Raw genomic sequence first — 16,548 nt, forward strand, 5'->3', positions numbered from 1 at the left:
ATTCCTGGGAAGTTGCCATAGCTCACTTGTCGCCTGCCTGCCGAATTTTACTCGTAATAAATAACATTGATGAGGCATCTGCGATACCGTACTGATACCTGAAATGCCTCCGAGACAACTAGTAGAGGCGGTCATCTATCGTATCCACCGCCACTTGATCCATTTCTTTATACTTGACACCCGGTCGCCGGCTATATTCCGCATAGAAGCCAAGTTTCCAAATGAACACCAGATGACAAGCAAGGTCAGCCTGTGACACGAACGGGCCGACCCGTTCCATACTAGGAACGTGCTTGACGAACTTCCACTTTCGGTGTCCGAGCTTCAAGCAGTTCAGGATCCCTGGTTCCTTGTGTTTGGATGGTGCTATGGACTGAGAGTCTCAGCCAAGTGAGAACAACTTTGCAAATAGCTTGGCTATGTCTTACCGATGGTGATTTATTTACGGAAATACCTGGCGGCGTTCTGTCAATCTAGAAATCCTTATATTCTCTTATAAAATTGACTGATGGTCAGTACTGAATCTGGCATTGTACCTTAATGTCACAGCAATGAATACATTGTTTTACAGGTTTCAAGTGTTGTACATTGCCCTTTTCAGTCTCTCAGAGCCTCAATATCGGCGATCTCCTTAACAGCCTCTGTGGTAAGGATGTACGGCGAGTCCTCATCCACACAGATGCTGTCCTCGATCCGTACGCCGAGGCCCCGGAAGTGTTCCGGCCACCGGTCCGTGTCTGGGACATAGATTCCTGGCTCAATAGTCACGCAGTGACCCTTCTTTAAGGGAGTCCTTCTGCCGTAGCCCGGCACATCGTGGACATCCAAGCCGACATAGTGACCGACGTGGTGGGGAAATAAGACGTCTATGTCTCGTGTCGTTATGTCGAAGCCCAGGCCCTTGAGCTGCTCGAGCAGTCCTGCCGAGGTGTGGTCATGGATGTCGTCTAGAGAGAGGTTGGCGTTCTCCCGGCACAGCGAGATGCTAGAGCGCTGGACCGTGAGCACAGCTTCATAGAGGTCTCTCTGAGCCGGCGTGAACTTGCCGTTCACGGGCCAGGTACGGGAAATATCGGTGATGTAGGTACCGTACTCGCCGCCGGCGTCGACGAGGACCATCTCGCCGTCGCGGAGGACGTTGTTATTTACAACGTAGTGAATGCAGAGGCCGTTCTGGCCGCCAGCGACGACGGGGACGTAGGCCGGGCCATCGCAGCCGTCGGCAGTGAAGCGGTAGTCGAGGAAAGCATGTAGGTCCTTCTCTCGGGTCCACGATCTCCGCATGGCGTCGGTGATGACGCGGCCCGAGATCTGGCCGGCGCGGCGCATATTGGTGACCTCGGCCGGGGACTTGATGGCTCTCAGAGAGTTGACGAGGGGGTACAGAGGCAGCTTAGCCGAGGGAAACCAGGACTTGTCGGCCTTCATCAACTGCCAGAGCTTGCCTTCCTGCTCGCCCTGTCGCGGTTTCTCGATGTCGGCATAGACGCGACTGGCACCCTTGAGGATCTCAGGCAGGTGACGGTCGATCTTGGCGATGTCGGCGGCCTTGTCGGCGTTGAATATGTCGACAGCGGCCTGGACACCGTTGCGGGGCCCCATCCACTGCTCAGCGACGGGATCCTTTGGCTTCGTGAAGAGGTGAAAGATAAAGTCACCAAAGCCTTTGCCGGTTTTCTGAATGACGGCAACTGAATCGCTCTCGTTCCAGCCGGTGAGGTAGAGGAAGTTGGATTCTTGGCGGTAAGGGAAGAAGACGGCGCCAGATCGATATTTGAGGTCGGCGGCGACGAGGACGGCGACGCCATTGTCCGGAAGCTTCTCGGCAAGCCGGGCGCGACGTTCCCAGTATTCCCGAGCCGTGACGCCGGGTGTGACTAAGTGACAGTGTCAGTACAGTTCGCTTGACGTAGCCCCTGTTGGGCATATGTTGCTCCTCGGGGGTTTTCCATCTTCGTTTCATCTTCCTTGTCTCACGGCTCACGAGGCAATCGAGAAGTGCATGACCGGGGCTTATTTACAACATGGACTGGATGGCTACTGACTCTCGCCGGCCTCAAGAATGTGAGGGTGAGTCTCATGCACCGGCTGCCCGAACTGCAGCTCGGCGGCAGAGACTGCGGAATAGCGCCGGAGGTGAAGGTTGGTGAAGAAAGACGGGCGCCTTGGCGCTGCCGCCGACAAGGGGCGTATTCTCTGTGCAGCTCGAAGGGCGCGGCATACCGGCCGTGAAGCGCTCATGGCAGGATATATGATGATGGGTGACTAAGGGTAGAAAGGTAGGAAGGGTGCCGGAGAAAGTGGAGGACTACAACTTGGATGAGGTCATCTCCTCTGTATCCTGCAGCAAAGGTGCGACGGGCGCACTGGCAATTGCGAGGCGGCTGACTCGATAACTGGGCCAAGCGCATACGGACTTGCCCTTAGACTGAGGAGTGAGAAGTGAGTGAGTATTGAGAAGGATGAAGACCAAGACGGCCTAGAAGTCACTTTTTTCCCCCTCCAGCTATCGTGCCACAATGACGAGTCGAGCTGGTTGAATGAGATTTGTGATCGAGGACGATGTGGATCATTGTTGTTTTATGTATCTAACGAAGAGTTGTGGTTCTGCATCTGCAAGTGTTGTTGCATGCTCTCCTATCCGTGCAGCACGCATGGTTTGTTGCACCCCACACCCTACCAACCCATGTAGGTACAGTGTGTACATTAGATACCTACCTACTTGGGCTGGTCAAGCAAGTAACTCGGTTCAGCGAATATAGCTATGTAGGTATTATCAAGTCAAGGGGCCGAGGGAGACACGTACTTATGTGTGCCATGGAATGGATGTTGGTTATGGAAGGATTCGACGTTGTGCGAAATGGTCCTTTTCATGTCTTCGACCCCGACCCAAATACCCAGCCAACACATCATATTAGATAAGGCAAATAACATTATAGGTACTGTACGGAGTACGGATACATAGAGTACAACATTGCGTTAGAAGCGAACCATTGCGTAAACACACCGGGAAATGGACCCAGCAGGGTCCCTGGAAAGGAGCAGGATTTTCTCTCAAGGGCTCCATCCAATTTCCAGGCTGCCGTCGCCTATTACAGGCTAACAGCTCGGTTGGGGTTGTTGTTGGTCTCCATTTACAGTGACCCTTCACTGTACCACCGCTGCCGCAGGTCACTGTGAGACGCGCTGGGCCAAGCAAAATTTGGCCGGTTGCTGGAGAGGCGGCTGGCCCGTGCGTGTTTTTGGTCGTGTCCAACTGGGATTAGCGCTGTTGTTCCCCTCCCAAACCCGTCAAGCGCGACTTGGGTCATTCGGCTCCATCGACGGGGGGGACCTTCTCCCACGCACCACACAACATCCATCGATCAACCATTCTCTTCGTTAATAAAGCTCTTTCCAAACCTGCCCACACCAAACCACACACCTCGTGGTGCTGCTCGTACCGACTCCTGACGACATCCTCCTCTTCGTCCCTCACTACTTCCTCGCTCCGGTGGTTCCGTAACATTTCTCAGCTCTCGCAGCGCTCTTCAATGTCTTTGTAAGGACTTCGACACGGTCTCTGTTGGTACGCGTGAGCGACGTGTGCGAGCTTACCACGTCGCGTGCCCGTCGTCCACAGAGCAACCCCTCTCGACACCACCACCAGTGCCACCACCACCACACACACACACACACAGTCTCTCTCTCTCTTTCTCTGTTTGCTTGTTTGTCTGTCTATCTTGTCGAACAACAATTCCACCTCGACAAATCAAACGAGCTCTATCATTCTCTTCTCGTCGACCATATTGATTGGGCATTTTTATGGCAGCCATATCCCTATCACCGAACCTCGTCCCTCCCCCGGCCATGTCCGCTAGACGAACACCTTTGTCTAGCAACCCCAATGTGGCCAATTCGCCCTTGAGAGCTACTTCTGCTATGGCTCAGGCCAAGCAGAAGCGATCTCACGCTAATATACAGCGAGAAGAGCTCTACGCCCAGCCGCCGCCCTACAAAAAGCAGGCTGTCGAAAATGCCGGGTCGCGTCAACTACGGTCTCCGTCTAAGATCACCAAGGCCTCTCAGCTACCCCAACGTGTGGGCCGTCCTGTCACAAAGGAACGATCGACACATCACGATGACGCCAGCGTTGAGAGAATTCGTCAGTGGCAGGCCGAGTACCGGGGAAGGTTTCCAAAAATGGTCTTCTACTTTGATAGTATTCCCGAAGATCAGAGAGCCAAGCTTTCCAGGCATGCACAGTCTCTCGGAGCCGTACGTCTTGCATGTAGACCTCAACATCGTGGGCATCTTTGGCTGACACCGTACTTCTATAGAGGGACGAACGATTCTTTTCGAGCAGCATCACCCACGTTGTGACCGCCCGCCCAATACCAGCGCAAGAGGACGTGCAAGCGACTGCACACGACACTGGGCCCGAAGAGCAACCCCAAACTATCAACCCGTCTCTTCTCGACCGCTCGACCGATGCACGGAGACGTCTTCTGCTGGAGACCACGTCGAGACGAGCCCATACCCTCACCCAGCCGCAGGACGACAGAACCAGGCGAACGCGATCAACCCAGAGTAACGATGTTCTCCATAAAGCCCGTGATATGGGTAAGAAGATTTGGTCCGTCGAGAAGTTCCAGAGGATGCTTCAGTTCCTACTGGAGCCGGATCCGCATGTTGTCGCCGCCTACGGCGCCAAGGGCGAGCATGCGAGGAACCTGGGGACCAAGAAGATGATGGAGGAACCTGGTCTATTGCAGTTGTTGCAGCACGAACGACTGAACGGTCCTTCTGATGCTGTGACCAGCAGAGAAATGATCAACTTCAAGGGCCCGTACATTTATGTCTACGACATTGATGAGAAGCAGAAGCCAATCATGGTGCGAGAGTATCCCAAGGTCAATAACAAGTACGATGGCGAGTGGCCCCAGTTCAGAACCGTCACGGACGGACGCTGTCCATTTGTCGAAGAGCCGGAGCCAGCCGAACGCCCTGGCCGAAAGCCATCGACGCAGCAAAAGGAAAGGAAGGAGCGTACTGCGACGAAGGCCGCGGCTGAGGAGCGCCAATCCCTTCATCCCCCGGAGGTCTCTGCTCCCAAGGCTGTCATTGGCAAGCGTACGCTCTCTGAAATGCAAGATGAGCAACACAGGGCGGGGACTGCGGCGAAGCCCATGGACGTGTTCAACCCTCCCAAGGCTGTGGTTTCCAACTCGATCGATTTTGGACGAACGCAAAATGCTTTCACCGGCCGCACTGGTACTGGCCGCTTCTTTGCTGGCGAGCCTGTGGCTTCTGGAGTGCAGCCTTCCAACATCACATCGGCCATCCGCTCGCAGATGATTTCGTCTACGTCTGGTATCAACGGCGCAAAGGCTGGTACTAGCAAGGAAGTGCATGGCCTACAACGCAAGGTGCTGCAAAGAGGAGCCCCCACGCCTCCAGATGCCAGCTCTCGGCGACTGACCGAGATGTCGTTGGAAGCGACCTCTACCAGGTCCACTAGTGTCTCCAGGACTACTAGCAGGCGAATGGAGCTCATTGAGGAGGATACCGACAAGCAGAGTTCTAAGCTCTCCAGAGCCAGTTCCAAAACGACAGCACCGGCTCCCAAGAGCAGGCGTGATCTGAAGCCGGGATATTGTGAGAATTGCCAGGATAAGTTCAAGGACTTCGATGAGGTAGGTCGATACCGAACATTATGTCGCGCCAAGCTAATATCTTGAAAGCATATCCTCACTCGCAAACATCGCAAGTTTGCCGAAAACACCGACAACTGGGCCGAGCTGGATGAGCTTCTCAGCCAACTAGGCAGAGCACCCAGATATTCCAAACACTCCCACAATGACGGCTACGCGGATGAGTCCTTGTAGGCATGCTCAGTCCACGGATCACTTCATCTATATTGCCCGGTGTTTTGATACCGATTCTGCCCCGTTCCCAAATAGCATCCCCCCCCCCCCCCCCCCCTTGCTGACGCCATCACCTTCAAAAGCACGGCGCACATTACCAAAAGCTACGGATTTGTTCCACGTCTAGTGGAACCAACGATACCAGAGTACTGGCCAACACGAAACCATGTTTGGTATCCGGTCATGTTTATTTTCTCTTCACTTCATCATCCTCTAATTGGCGGCTCGCACTGAAAGCATTGCATGCACAATGGCGTTCGGCATGGAGCATTTTATACCACGACGGCTCAGTTTTCCTTATTTGGCGCGGGAAAGGGCGGACGGCAAAGGCCGTACATGATTAGAGGCAGCGGCATGCAGGCAGGAGGGAAGAGACCAAGACGGCGCGTCATAATGAAAGTATGGTGTAGATATATCATTGAACAGTCTATGCTTGTGTATACTGTACGTTGAACACGAAGAAACTGCATGGTTTGGAAAAGCATGCCGCTGCGGGTGTACCTAGGGGCAGGTCAAGGCATCGTTTCCTTCAGAAGGGCGTTGAGGCAAATTCAAGCATTTTCATCTTTCCATTTCTCATGCTGATGCAAGTTCACTGTGACAGCACCAGGACGGGAGGGCGTCAATGATGGAAATCTCCGAAGTTGGGGGGGGGGGGGGGGGGGGGGGGGTGCATTGATAGCCACGATGTCCGGTGGTCGGAAATCGGTTTGCTGGCTAATTTAGTCGGGAGAGGCTGGGAACGTCATCTCACGAACCAGCGTCTAGATGGCGGCCCGAGCTTAAAGTCCAGGGGAGTGATTACCCGTGTCCGTTTGACCGTCACAACGATGAAAGAGCCGCCCGATAACGGAATAAGCCATTGAAAAATCGCCCGGCGGTCTTGAGGCATACTGTTCTTCATTCTGCTTGCGCAGTTGGATCAACCGGTTGGCACGGGGAGGGGAGGGGACGAGATGCAAGCGGGCGGGTTTTCGACGCGGAGTGGGCAAAGGCCGTCATCATGATGAAGGAGCCATGGACCGGGCGAACCCACGCGTTCAAGCACCCACCCGCGCCCGTGCCCGCGTAGGTAGTGCGCCCGCGCCGGAAGCGTGTGGTCCACTCGTGCAATCTCGATAAACCTTGGTCTCCACCAAGTTGTACCACATAGCCTAATCGGAACCCGGAACACATGACAATTTCAAACTTAGTCTCTATGGCTTAAGACAGTGGGGGGGGGGGGGGGAAGAAGTGAAAACGAAAGGCAAAGTAGCTGCGAGAGCAAAATGAATGTCCTTGGCAAGGCGCAAACTTGCGACCTTTGGATGTCCCGATATGAAGGGGTATGAGACCAATGCTCTACCGACAGTCTCTGTGGCTTCGTGATACAAGAATATTAGGAGCGTAACCTGCGACCTTTGGATATCTCGATCTAGAGGTAGGGTCATATAGATGCAAATATGGGTTAGAAGTGTATGACATTGTCTATACGGCATCTACACACTGTAGGGCGCCTTATCCCGCCACCACAGACACCTCACACAGTCGGGCAACCTCAAAGCTAGGTAATCATCTAACGACTTACACTACCCCCCCTGTCACAATAACAAAGGTCAGCTAGAGGTCAAAGGGATAGGAGACATAAACAGCGGCCACATAGTCCAATAGAACGAGGCAGAATCTTAGTATTTTGTTAGGAGGTGTCTTTTTCTTTGATTAAACAGAAGCTAATTTTTAGAGATAATTCTCTTGCAATTCTCTAGGCAGTCGCCTACTACTCGTCTGCTAGAGTGGCACGGGGTCCCTCGAGCAGAGTGTGTTGTATGGATCCCACTCTAACGCACGGGCAGCACGAGTCGTTCCACTTGTTACGCTACCCTTCTTATTGCCCACTATGTAATCACTTCTCCAATCTTGATTTAAAAAGTCTCTATGGCTCAGTCGGTAGAGCGTTGGTCTCATATAATATCTATATGACCCTGCCTGTAGGTCGGGACATCCAAAGGTCGCAAGTTCGAGCCTTGCTAGGGACATTTTATTTTGCCTGATGGGCAAACTACCTTTTTCTATGTCTCATCTCGGGCGTTTCTTCTCATCTTGTTTTGCAAAGCACTTCGAGTGCAAGTGCTCTCCTTCAACATGGTGCTTTCTTTTTTTCTTTTTTTCTGGATTCTCATTGCGGTTGTGCAGGCGTGTTGCCTTGGTGAGTGAACGAGCTCAGGTGCATTTCCACCACGTCGCCAGCAAGTATTTTACAATCGTATTTGTTTACATTGTTTACATACCACTATCTGTTTAACTCCCTTCACGAATGAGTATAGATAGTTTGTGGCGGTAGGAACTGATATCGAGTAAAATTGATTAGGGATACTTCTAGGGTGGGTTGAGCGCCTCTGTAGGCAAATAACCCCGTTCTGAGCTGAGTGGCCGCACACCATATCTGCCTCATCTTCGCGATATCCTACATTCTCCCTGGAACACCGGCCGAGCCGACACTGGCGTCACTGCTTGTCGGAGTTTCTGTTCCCGTTTCTAAAGACTTGCCTTTATCGTCCTCGAGACACGGCATCAGCGCCGGAACGACAACACCCTCTCGGATCGCTTCATAAATACGGGACACACTGGTACCGATGGTACTTCTCTGCTCCTCCCTCAGCCCCTGGTGGAACGCGATGTCCAGCTTACCTCGGACAAGGTCGAAAAGTAGTGAAGAGCCTTGTCCCAGCCCCTCGAGATACGCAACGTGAATGGCTGTCGAGTTTGAGTGGATGATATTGGGGTTGTTGGTAATGTCCTTGAACCACCCCTCCATGCTATGGCAAAGCTTTTCTTGAACACCCACGACAGCTTTCAGGGACACACCTCCAATCTCTTCTTTCATGATGAAGTCCATGACGTGAGCTGTAACTTTGGAAGCAACGACGGAGCACCGCTGTGCATGGCCAAGCTTGTTTGCCTCGTTCCACCAGGCTCGGATCGACTCGTCTAGGCCAATCGTCAACTTTTCCAACTGGCCACTGTCAAGTCCCATATTGGTTTCATTGAAAAGTTTGGTGACGGGAATCGAGCTCAGAAATCTTGCGTAGTAGTCCCTCAAGTCGGCCGCCTGGCAACAAACAAGCAGGTGAGCAGCGCACATGTGCGAAAGAACGTCGACGGCTTCCATGGTTCTTCGGCCGGAGAGGAAAGCGAGGGAGTTGATGCCTTGATTGTGCATCTCAGCCGATTGTACGTGGGATGAGACAGGATGGGCAAGGGCGGCCAATTCTGACATGTAAGCACTCATGTTGACGTCGATACCCTTCATGGTGTAGGACTCGCCAGGGTCTCCAAAGACCAGGTTCGGGTCGAGTCCGTTGTTCGTCGCAGGATTGATCAACTCGGAGCACTGAGAAAAGAGCATACGACCAATCATCTGGAGAGCCATTCTTGTTTTGTCCATGGCTGAAGTAATAGCTGTTGCCTGGAAGTTGCCTCCGGAGTAAATATCTCCAACAGTACTGTCACCACCTGTGCCGACGTCGATCACTGGATTGTCGGATGTCGAGTTAAGTTCTACCTCGATTTGATGTTGTGCAAGCATGAGATCCTCGAGATAGGGTCCGATCCACTGCGGTGCCGTTCTTGTGGAATATCTATCCTGCCATAGACCATGTCCCGTCCTCCTCTTGGTCTCGAGACCGAGCACGAAGTCGGACGACTTGAGGAAGCTTCGGATATTGCGTGCTGCCTCTACTTGCCCAATATGGGGCCGAATCTTGTGTATGAACTCGTTTGCCCACTCAACATTCCCAATGAGACACTCTGCAGTAAATGCCGTTAGGGCCTGAGCGAGCACCGCGAGTTGATTCGCCTCGTGGATAACCAAGCTAGCCAAAGCGGCAGATGGGGCAGTTCCGTTGATCAGGCCGAGACCCTCCTTCGGCTGCAGTTCGACAGGCTGGATATCGCATCTCTTCAAGGCCTCACACGCTGACATGACTTTCCTGTTGCAGCCTGATCCGACGGCGACCAAAACGCCGGGGTCCCCAATCAAAGTCCCCGCAATGTAAGACAGCGGCATCAAGTCTCCTGATGCCGATATGGTTCCTCGTAGGGGCACCATCGGTGTGATGTCGTGGCGGAGGAGACTGAGTAAAAGTTCGATGACTTCAATCCTGACGGCACTGTGGCCCCGAAGGTTCTGGTTGGCTCTGACGACCATGGCGGCTTTGACCCAAGCCGAGGGAATGACGTGCGACTGTCCATCTTGGTCGACCTGGCCCTGTGCCAAGTCTGTAGAGGTGATGATGGCGCTTTGCGTGTGTTGAAGCAAAGAGATTTGGAGCCTCTTGAGTTGCTCCGTTCGTGAGTCTGCACTGCCACCAAAGCCCGTGTTGACGCCGTACACCACCCAACCGTTCTCAACATAGCGGTCGAGGACGTGGGTACTCTGAAGAACCTTCCTCTCGATCTCCGGGTCGTCCTTCATGCGAGGCATAAGTCCATGTCGAGCAACAGCGACGACAGTAGCAACGTCGAGATTGTTGCCGTCCAACGAGAGTTCCGCATCGGAAAACTGCAAAGTTCGCAGCTTATTCAGATCATTCCTCAGAGACGAAGCGTGCGGTAATGCGAGACCCGGTGGTATGGCCATTTCTGATATTGATGTGAAAATCCAGTGATGTGTCAGGCCTAAACTAGCGACGAAGGGGACGGGTGAAATTCAATGTAGCATATCCAGATACTTGCGGGCCAGAGTCGTACAAAAGGGGATACGGTGGCAGGACAAAAGTGCAGTGTTGCATACCTAGACAGATGACGACAGCTAGAGGTGAATCACCAACATACCTACCTAGGTGTGCAGAATGTTTAGTGGCTGCGTGGCTTAGAAAGAAGAAAGGACAAGTGAACTGGGACTGTCTTCAACAGTCTGTCTCCGTGCAGGATTCTCTTACGACTGCTGCCCAAACGTCGACCAGTTAACTCCAAGTTCAATCAAGTCGCCACTTTCCTGTTAACATTATCCTCATCCGCATGGCCGATAACAACAGGAGTGGCCTGGCTTCGTTTTCTTCCAGCGCCTCGCCTACCTCTCGACCCGAGTCGATGGCAGTTGGAAAGTGCTATGCGGTCCGTATACATACTACACGGAATGTGCGGTGAGAGGGGAAGGAAGCCGATTCGGCGCCACACACCGTCCGTAAGGCCAAGAAATGGTGGCCGCACTCCATCTGAACATCCATCCATACCGGTAGCCTTTTGCGTTGGAGTGTCTCGTCGTAAAATCCTCCCCATGCACGCCTACGGGCCGAACGGCCTCTGGAGGCTGCGCCAACGGTCAGTCCTACCAGGTGTCTCGGCATTTGGGCATGTTCGTGGACAAAAAGACGCTGAGCGGAGCTGAAGGCCAACCTTTGGTAGGGATTGTCACTGCATTGCTTAAAAAACTCAAGCAAGATATGTTTGCATACTTACCTAGGTAGATAGTACATGTTCGTTCAAGCCACTTGTTCTCTGGTACCTACCACCAGTACCTTTTCAGAGGGTGATGTCGCCAGGAGAGTGTGTACTTCGCGGGGCAGTAGGAAACCGGGTTGCGGTCAGGCATTGCTAAAGCGGACGGTGTCCCACAATCACGTCTGGCTGCCTGCAACACCTAACCTTCCTTACCCCACACACTCTCAGCGCGACCACAGGCAATCTACCAACATACAACAGCCACAATCTAGAGACCGCTTGCTGGCTCAGGAATTAACACCTTGATAAAATCCCAAGTATCACACCCAAGCGCCCAAAATGGCGACAAGCCCTCCCTCACCGGGCGTCCCGAGGTCAGGCTCGGCCTCGCCTGCTCCAGCAACCATCCCGGACCGTCCAGCCTCTCCCGAGATACCTCTAACCATGTCCGCCTCAGCTATCCTTACGGCTCAACCACGCGACGTGGCCTCCGCCCTGGCCAGTGCCGGCGAGTACCCGTCGGATAAGGTCGTCGTCAAGTTCAAGGCTGTCGGGAACGCCCCTGCCCTCACCCGGGGCGTGGCCAAAATCTCCTCCACCCAGACATTTCATACCGTCATCTGGTATCTGCGCAAAAGGCTCAAGCTCCAAGAGACAGACAGCGTCTTTTGCTACGTTAATGACTCCTTCGCACCCTCTCTCGACGAGATCGTTGGCAACCTGCATAATGTAAGTAACAGACGGCTCGCACATCACTGCCACGCTTGCTGACATGTGGTAACAGTGTTTCAAAGACTCAAGCGGACAGCTTGTTATTTCTTACGCCATGAATCCGGCCTTTGGCTGAGATTTGGCAACTACGCTATTAAACGGTATCCAACACAGGGTTACCTACTAAACGAGGGAAAAAAAAAAAAAAATGGGCCCGCCTCCAACCGCCTCAACACCAATAATGCAGCCCGAATCTAATGCTATGCAACGCTCCAGCAGCTGACAGCCAGCAGCTTCTCACAACCTCTCCAGAGTCTTGGAAAACGCCTCGAGTTCCTCCTTGGAAATAGGATATGTATGTTCCGGCCCAGGATACTGCCGGCTCTTCACCTCATCGCGGTAGGCCTCGATAGCCTTGAGGCTCTCGCTCCAGACATCGCCGTACCTCTTGACAAACTTGGGCAGGAAGCGTCCCGGAGGGAAGTTTCCGGTCATGTCGACTTGCACCAAGACCTGACCCGAGCAGCCGTTGCCTGCACCGATGCCGATCGTGGGGACCGACAGCTTCTCGGTGACGAGCGCAGCCACCTCAGCCGGGACGGCTTCAACTACCATGGCAAATGCGCCAGCCTCTTGTACAGCCAGCGCATCCTCGAGGAGTCTGAGAGCGCCGTCCGAGGTCTTGCCCTGGACTCTGAAGCCGCCCAATGAGTTCTGCCGTTGCGGCGTCAAACCCACATGGCCGAGTACAGGAATGCCCGCAGATGCGATTTTCCGGATTGTGGGCGCCATCTCCTTGCCGCCTTCGAGCTTGACACCTTGCACCCGGCCCTCTTTGACAAAGCGGATGGCCGTCTCCAGGGCCTGTTCCGGTGCAATCTCGTAGCTGCCCATTGGCAAGTCCCCGACCTGGTTCTCGGTCAGCTGGGGGGGTCCGGGGGTTGCAATGCAGGGTGGTAGACTCACAGTGAAGGCGGACTTGGTAGCCCTTGCAACAGAGCGACAATGAAGCAGCATTTCCTCAACCACAACCTCGCTCGTGTCTTCCATGCCGAGTGCAACCATGGCCAAGCTATCGCCTACCAGAATAATATCCATACCGGCATGGTCAGCAACGTGGGCACTTGGGAAGTCGTGAGCCGTGATGACTGTAATTGGCTCGCGCTTCTTGTACAGATTGCGCAGGGAACCAATGGTGACTTTCTTTCTCTGGTTCGCAGAAGGCGTACCCATGGGGGAATGGGAGCTGTGTCGCAACTGGAGTTGTCGCATGAGGGCGGGATAGGCGGACCGCATCAGGGGCGATGGTGTTGAGGGTCGCGTGCCTTTAATCGTGGAGACACACGACCTTGCCCAGGTACTTCGGACAGTATGGAGAGACATGTGTGCGACCAAGTACCTTTTCGTACAGTACGGGAATTAAGCGTGTGAATGTAATACAGGCGTGCAGAGGGGGTTAAGAGGGGCAATCTTCAGAGGAAATTTTGATTGCAATAATGGCGCGGTATAAAAAAACGATTCTTTGCGGAAGGAAAATTTTGAAAACCATTGATTTTAGGGCAAAGCGCATGTTTTATTGTCGAGGTCATGATGGTTTTTGCTGCGTAGAATTGAGTATCTCCAAAAACTACTCGTGGTGTTTCGTTCCCGCCGCTTCGGTGGAAGGGAGGAAAAGTGGAGACAGAAAGTGCGCTGCTTACACTATTCCCAGGTGCAAAGTCCCAGTAAACTGGCTCCGGTCCGAGGCAAGAAACTTCCGTTATTGGCTGAGATCCGCTCCACGTCTTTTCCCGCCAGAATTAGTGAGCCGTTCGGTGCTATACACTACCTACACCACGGTGCACCCACCGCCCTAGAGACGCTAGGACGGCGCCGCCTTCTGGTTACCTAGGTAGGTACCTACTTACCTACCTCCCTACAGAGGTACATAGGTACCTACTGTACGTCTGCACTGAGAGCTGGCGGTGTTGAAACCTAGACCGAGGCAATTTTGCCTCGGGCTCGGCGGGTGGCTAATTATCTCGGTCTTCCGCAGGGACGACGCTGGAGTAGCCCAAGGTTCCCCTTTGATCCAGGTCGTTCTTCAGACTCAGCCATGGTGTCCGTGTGACTAGACTTTTTCAGCGAGAATGGGCCTATTTGGCATTTTACCGCAGAACCCGATGGACCAATAAATCTGGAGGCAATACCGCTTGCCAACACGGTAATCTTTCCTACCGGGCAGCCGGGTACTTTCCTCCATAGGGACAAGCTGAAATGCATCGCTGGCCCGTGACAGCGGATACATTGCCTTTAGCTACCTAGCTAGGTACATGTAGTAATAGCATCAGTCTTGTTGTAGCACGATCCGTTGTTCTTTGCGAACAATATCGACAGATCTGGCTGTTGTCGTGGCACAGACTGACTGTATCATCTTTGCGGCTTCCATGAGCCGGGAGGGCTGATGATCTTGCGCTCAGGAGTGACTGAGTAAGTTGGGTCAAGCCCAGGGAGGGGTTTGTGTGCATTGCAGACACTATAGAATGCAAGCCCCAATTCCCGGGCGCGAGTACGGATAGCAGGCTGCCGGTACCTAGGTACCTCCTAGGTGCCCAAGTGTACCTACCTATTGGCTCTGAGAACTCCCGACTTCCCCAACCTCTCTCTGCAGCCTTGGGCATTGTTGCTGCGGTTCCTGCGACAAAGCAAGGTCGCTTTGTCTTGTCTTGCTGTGGCCTCACTCAATCCTTCCTTCCCTCCAGAATGGGGAGACAACGGCAGGCTGGGAAAGATCCGAGTCTAGCCGCTTAATCTTCGGGCCCACCTTTCCTCTTTCCCCCTTATCGCTAGCACTTATCAGCAACGGTCCAGTGTCGCCCACATCATCATTGCGCGTGACTTGGCGTCAGGAACCCGATCCGACCTCCTTCTCCTCCTCCCCTCTTTGCATACAACAACTCTCTTTCGACCCCAGCACCATTACCGGCTCATAACTTTCTCTCGAGACCAGCGCTGGAGCGATACTCCACATCCAAGTCCTGGCATACTGCGACTTTACACACGCACAACAAACCATCCATAGCATAGCGGACTGACAACCCTCTACATCTGACCATTTCCCGAACGCCCCGCGCGCAACCGACGAGATGAGTAGCCCACGCAGAAGAATCGAAACTGATGTAAGACCATCGCCGCCTCCTACATTATATGGCTATGAAACATTTCGGGACACTGACAGAGCTGCTTCTCTCCTAGGTTATGAAGTACAAACGCCCAAGACCCATCGCACTTTTGACACCCAACTAACCTGACATAGGATGTGCGAACCGCCGATGGACTATTGTCTGCTACTTATACTGACCCGTGCAGGTTGATGAGTGACTATGAAGTCACTTTGGTAAACGACAATAGTATGTCCTACCTTTGGCACCGTTCTCAAACTGCTTCTAGATCTGCTGCGACTAACATGCCCAAGTGTAAGGCCTAGGTTCACCCATCGACGTCCTTCCACCCTAACGACTACACACAGGCAAGAGTTCTACGTGAGATTCAAGGGGCCCACAGAGAGTTAGTGCAAGATAACCGCATAAAATCATTTGCTGTATTGACACTGCGCAGCTCCGTTCGAAGGCGGCGTCTGGAAGGTCCACGTCGAACTTCCAGACCAATACCCCTACAAGTCTCCAAGCATCGGATTCGTTAATCGCATCTTCCACCCCAACATCGACGAGCTGTGAGTAGTGAATATGCGGGAGCCTTTTGTATACTATATCGCAGGGGATAGAGCGCGGAACTGACTGGGCAACCCGGGATAGATCGGGATCCGTTTGCCTGGACGTCATCAACCAGACCTGGTCGCCCATGTTCGACATGATCAACATCTTTGAGGTTTTCCTGCCCCAGCTACTTCGATACCCGAACCCGACGGATCCTCTCAATGGGGAGGCTGCTGCTTTAATGATCAGGGAACCCAAGAGCTACGACGCCAAAGTTAAGGGTGCGGAAGAATTACCCCTTTAAACAGAGGGTATTATGAAGTGACCTCGCTGATGAGAGGAATGCAGAATATGTCCAAAAGTACGCGAGCAAAGACGCCGCCGACGAAGGCGGTGCCGAGAGCGATGACGACGATGATATGTCCTCCGTCGGCAGTTTTGGGGACGATGATGAAGAGCCCGCGGGCCGATTAGATGACGTATGAAGACGCGATCGAGTCGGAAGAGAACCTCTGTTAGAAGAGCATTATGGAAATGGCGTCGCAGGGAATTTGTATCCCTCGGGTTTCGGCTGGTCTTTGCATTCTCACACATTCCCTGCCCTATGGAGAGAAGTTGGCGGCTGGGAGTTTCTTTTCTTTTCTTTTGTGTTCAAGGAATAAGGCAAGGCATTTGATGGGGACTAACCTTTGGAGTTTTCTACACGAGACGAAATATGAAGGAATGAGGACCGGACTGCGCCTCGAGATAGTGAGACTCGGCCAATGATGACGGGGAAGACGGGGCGTGTGCTAGCATACATATCCCACCCCAGA

At 53.3% G+C, this 16,548-nt stretch overlaps 6 protein-coding genes and 1 non-coding gene across 7 annotated transcripts; 4 read left to right on the plus strand and 3 right to left on the minus strand.

The window, feature by feature from the left end:
- Positions 1-470: 470 nt before the first annotated feature.
- On the minus strand, positions 471-2,586 carry LY79DRAFT_554274 (metallopeptidase family M24). The gene is made up of 2 exons (XM_060557846.1): positions 2,046-2,586; positions 471-1,877 (listed from the first exon to the last, which is right to left on the minus strand). Exons 1-2 carry the CDS (start codon positions 2,239-2,241, stop codon positions 598-600), a joined length of 1,476 nt encoding a protein of 491 aa, XP_060414069.1. The 5' UTR covers positions 2,242-2,586; the 3' UTR covers positions 471-597.
- Positions 2,587-3,849: 1,263 nt separating this feature from the next.
- LY79DRAFT_590317 (Dfp1/Him1) lies at positions 3,850-5,867 on the plus strand (the record flags this gene model as incomplete). The annotated part of the gene is made up of 3 exons (XM_060561130.1): positions 3,850-4,257; positions 4,320-5,675; positions 5,724-5,867. The coding sequence occupies 3 exons, from the start codon at positions 3,850-3,852 to the stop codon at positions 5,865-5,867; spliced, it is 1,908 nt and encodes a 635-aa protein (XP_060414070.1).
- A 1,947-nt stretch (positions 5,868-7,814) lies between these two features.
- On the plus strand, positions 7,815-7,921 carry LY79DRAFT_t127. Its single transcript has one exon. It is a non-coding gene; the product is annotated as a tRNA-Met (tRNA).
- Positions 7,922-8,349: 428 nt separating this feature from the next.
- LY79DRAFT_590318 (phenylalanine ammonia-lyase) lies at positions 8,350-10,524 on the minus strand (the record flags this gene model as incomplete). The annotated part of the gene is made up of 1 exon (XM_060561131.1): positions 8,350-10,524. One exon carries the CDS (start codon positions 10,522-10,524, stop codon positions 8,350-8,352), a length of 2,175 nt encoding a protein of 724 aa, XP_060414071.1.
- Positions 10,525-11,533: 1,009 nt separating this feature from the next.
- On the plus strand, positions 11,534-12,134 carry LY79DRAFT_554280 (ubiquitin-like autophagy protein Apg12-domain-containing protein). The gene has a single exon (XM_060557847.1). It carries the CDS (start codon positions 11,667-11,669, stop codon positions 12,096-12,098), a length of 432 nt encoding a protein of 143 aa, XP_060414072.1. The 5' UTR covers positions 11,534-11,666; the 3' UTR covers positions 12,099-12,134.
- A 201-nt stretch (positions 12,135-12,335) lies between these two features.
- On the minus strand, positions 12,336-13,421 carry LY79DRAFT_590319 (ketopantoate hydroxymethyltransferase; the record flags this gene model as incomplete). The annotated part of the gene is made up of 2 exons (XM_060561132.1): positions 12,336-12,947; positions 13,005-13,421. The coding sequence occupies 2 exons, from the start codon at positions 13,419-13,421 to the stop codon at positions 12,336-12,338; spliced, it is 1,029 nt and encodes a 342-aa protein (XP_060414073.1).
- A 1,742-nt stretch (positions 13,422-15,163) lies between these two features.
- On the plus strand, positions 15,164-16,218 carry LY79DRAFT_590320 (ubiquitin-conjugating enzyme; the record flags this gene model as incomplete). Its single annotated transcript, XM_060561133.1, has 6 exons — positions 15,164-15,196; positions 15,334-15,359; positions 15,547-15,584; positions 15,636-15,750; positions 15,833-16,014; positions 16,082-16,218. 6 exons carry the CDS (start codon positions 15,164-15,166, stop codon positions 16,216-16,218), a joined length of 531 nt encoding a protein of 176 aa, XP_060414074.1.
- Positions 16,219-16,548: the final 330 nt, after the last annotated feature.

This window comes from Colletotrichum navitas (assembly GCF_030913465.1).
Source record: "Colletotrichum navitas strain CBS 125086 chromosome Unknown LY79scaffold_30, whole genome shotgun sequence".
Lineage (NCBI taxonomy): Eukaryota > Fungi > Ascomycota > Sordariomycetes > Glomerellales > Glomerellaceae > Colletotrichum > Colletotrichum navitas.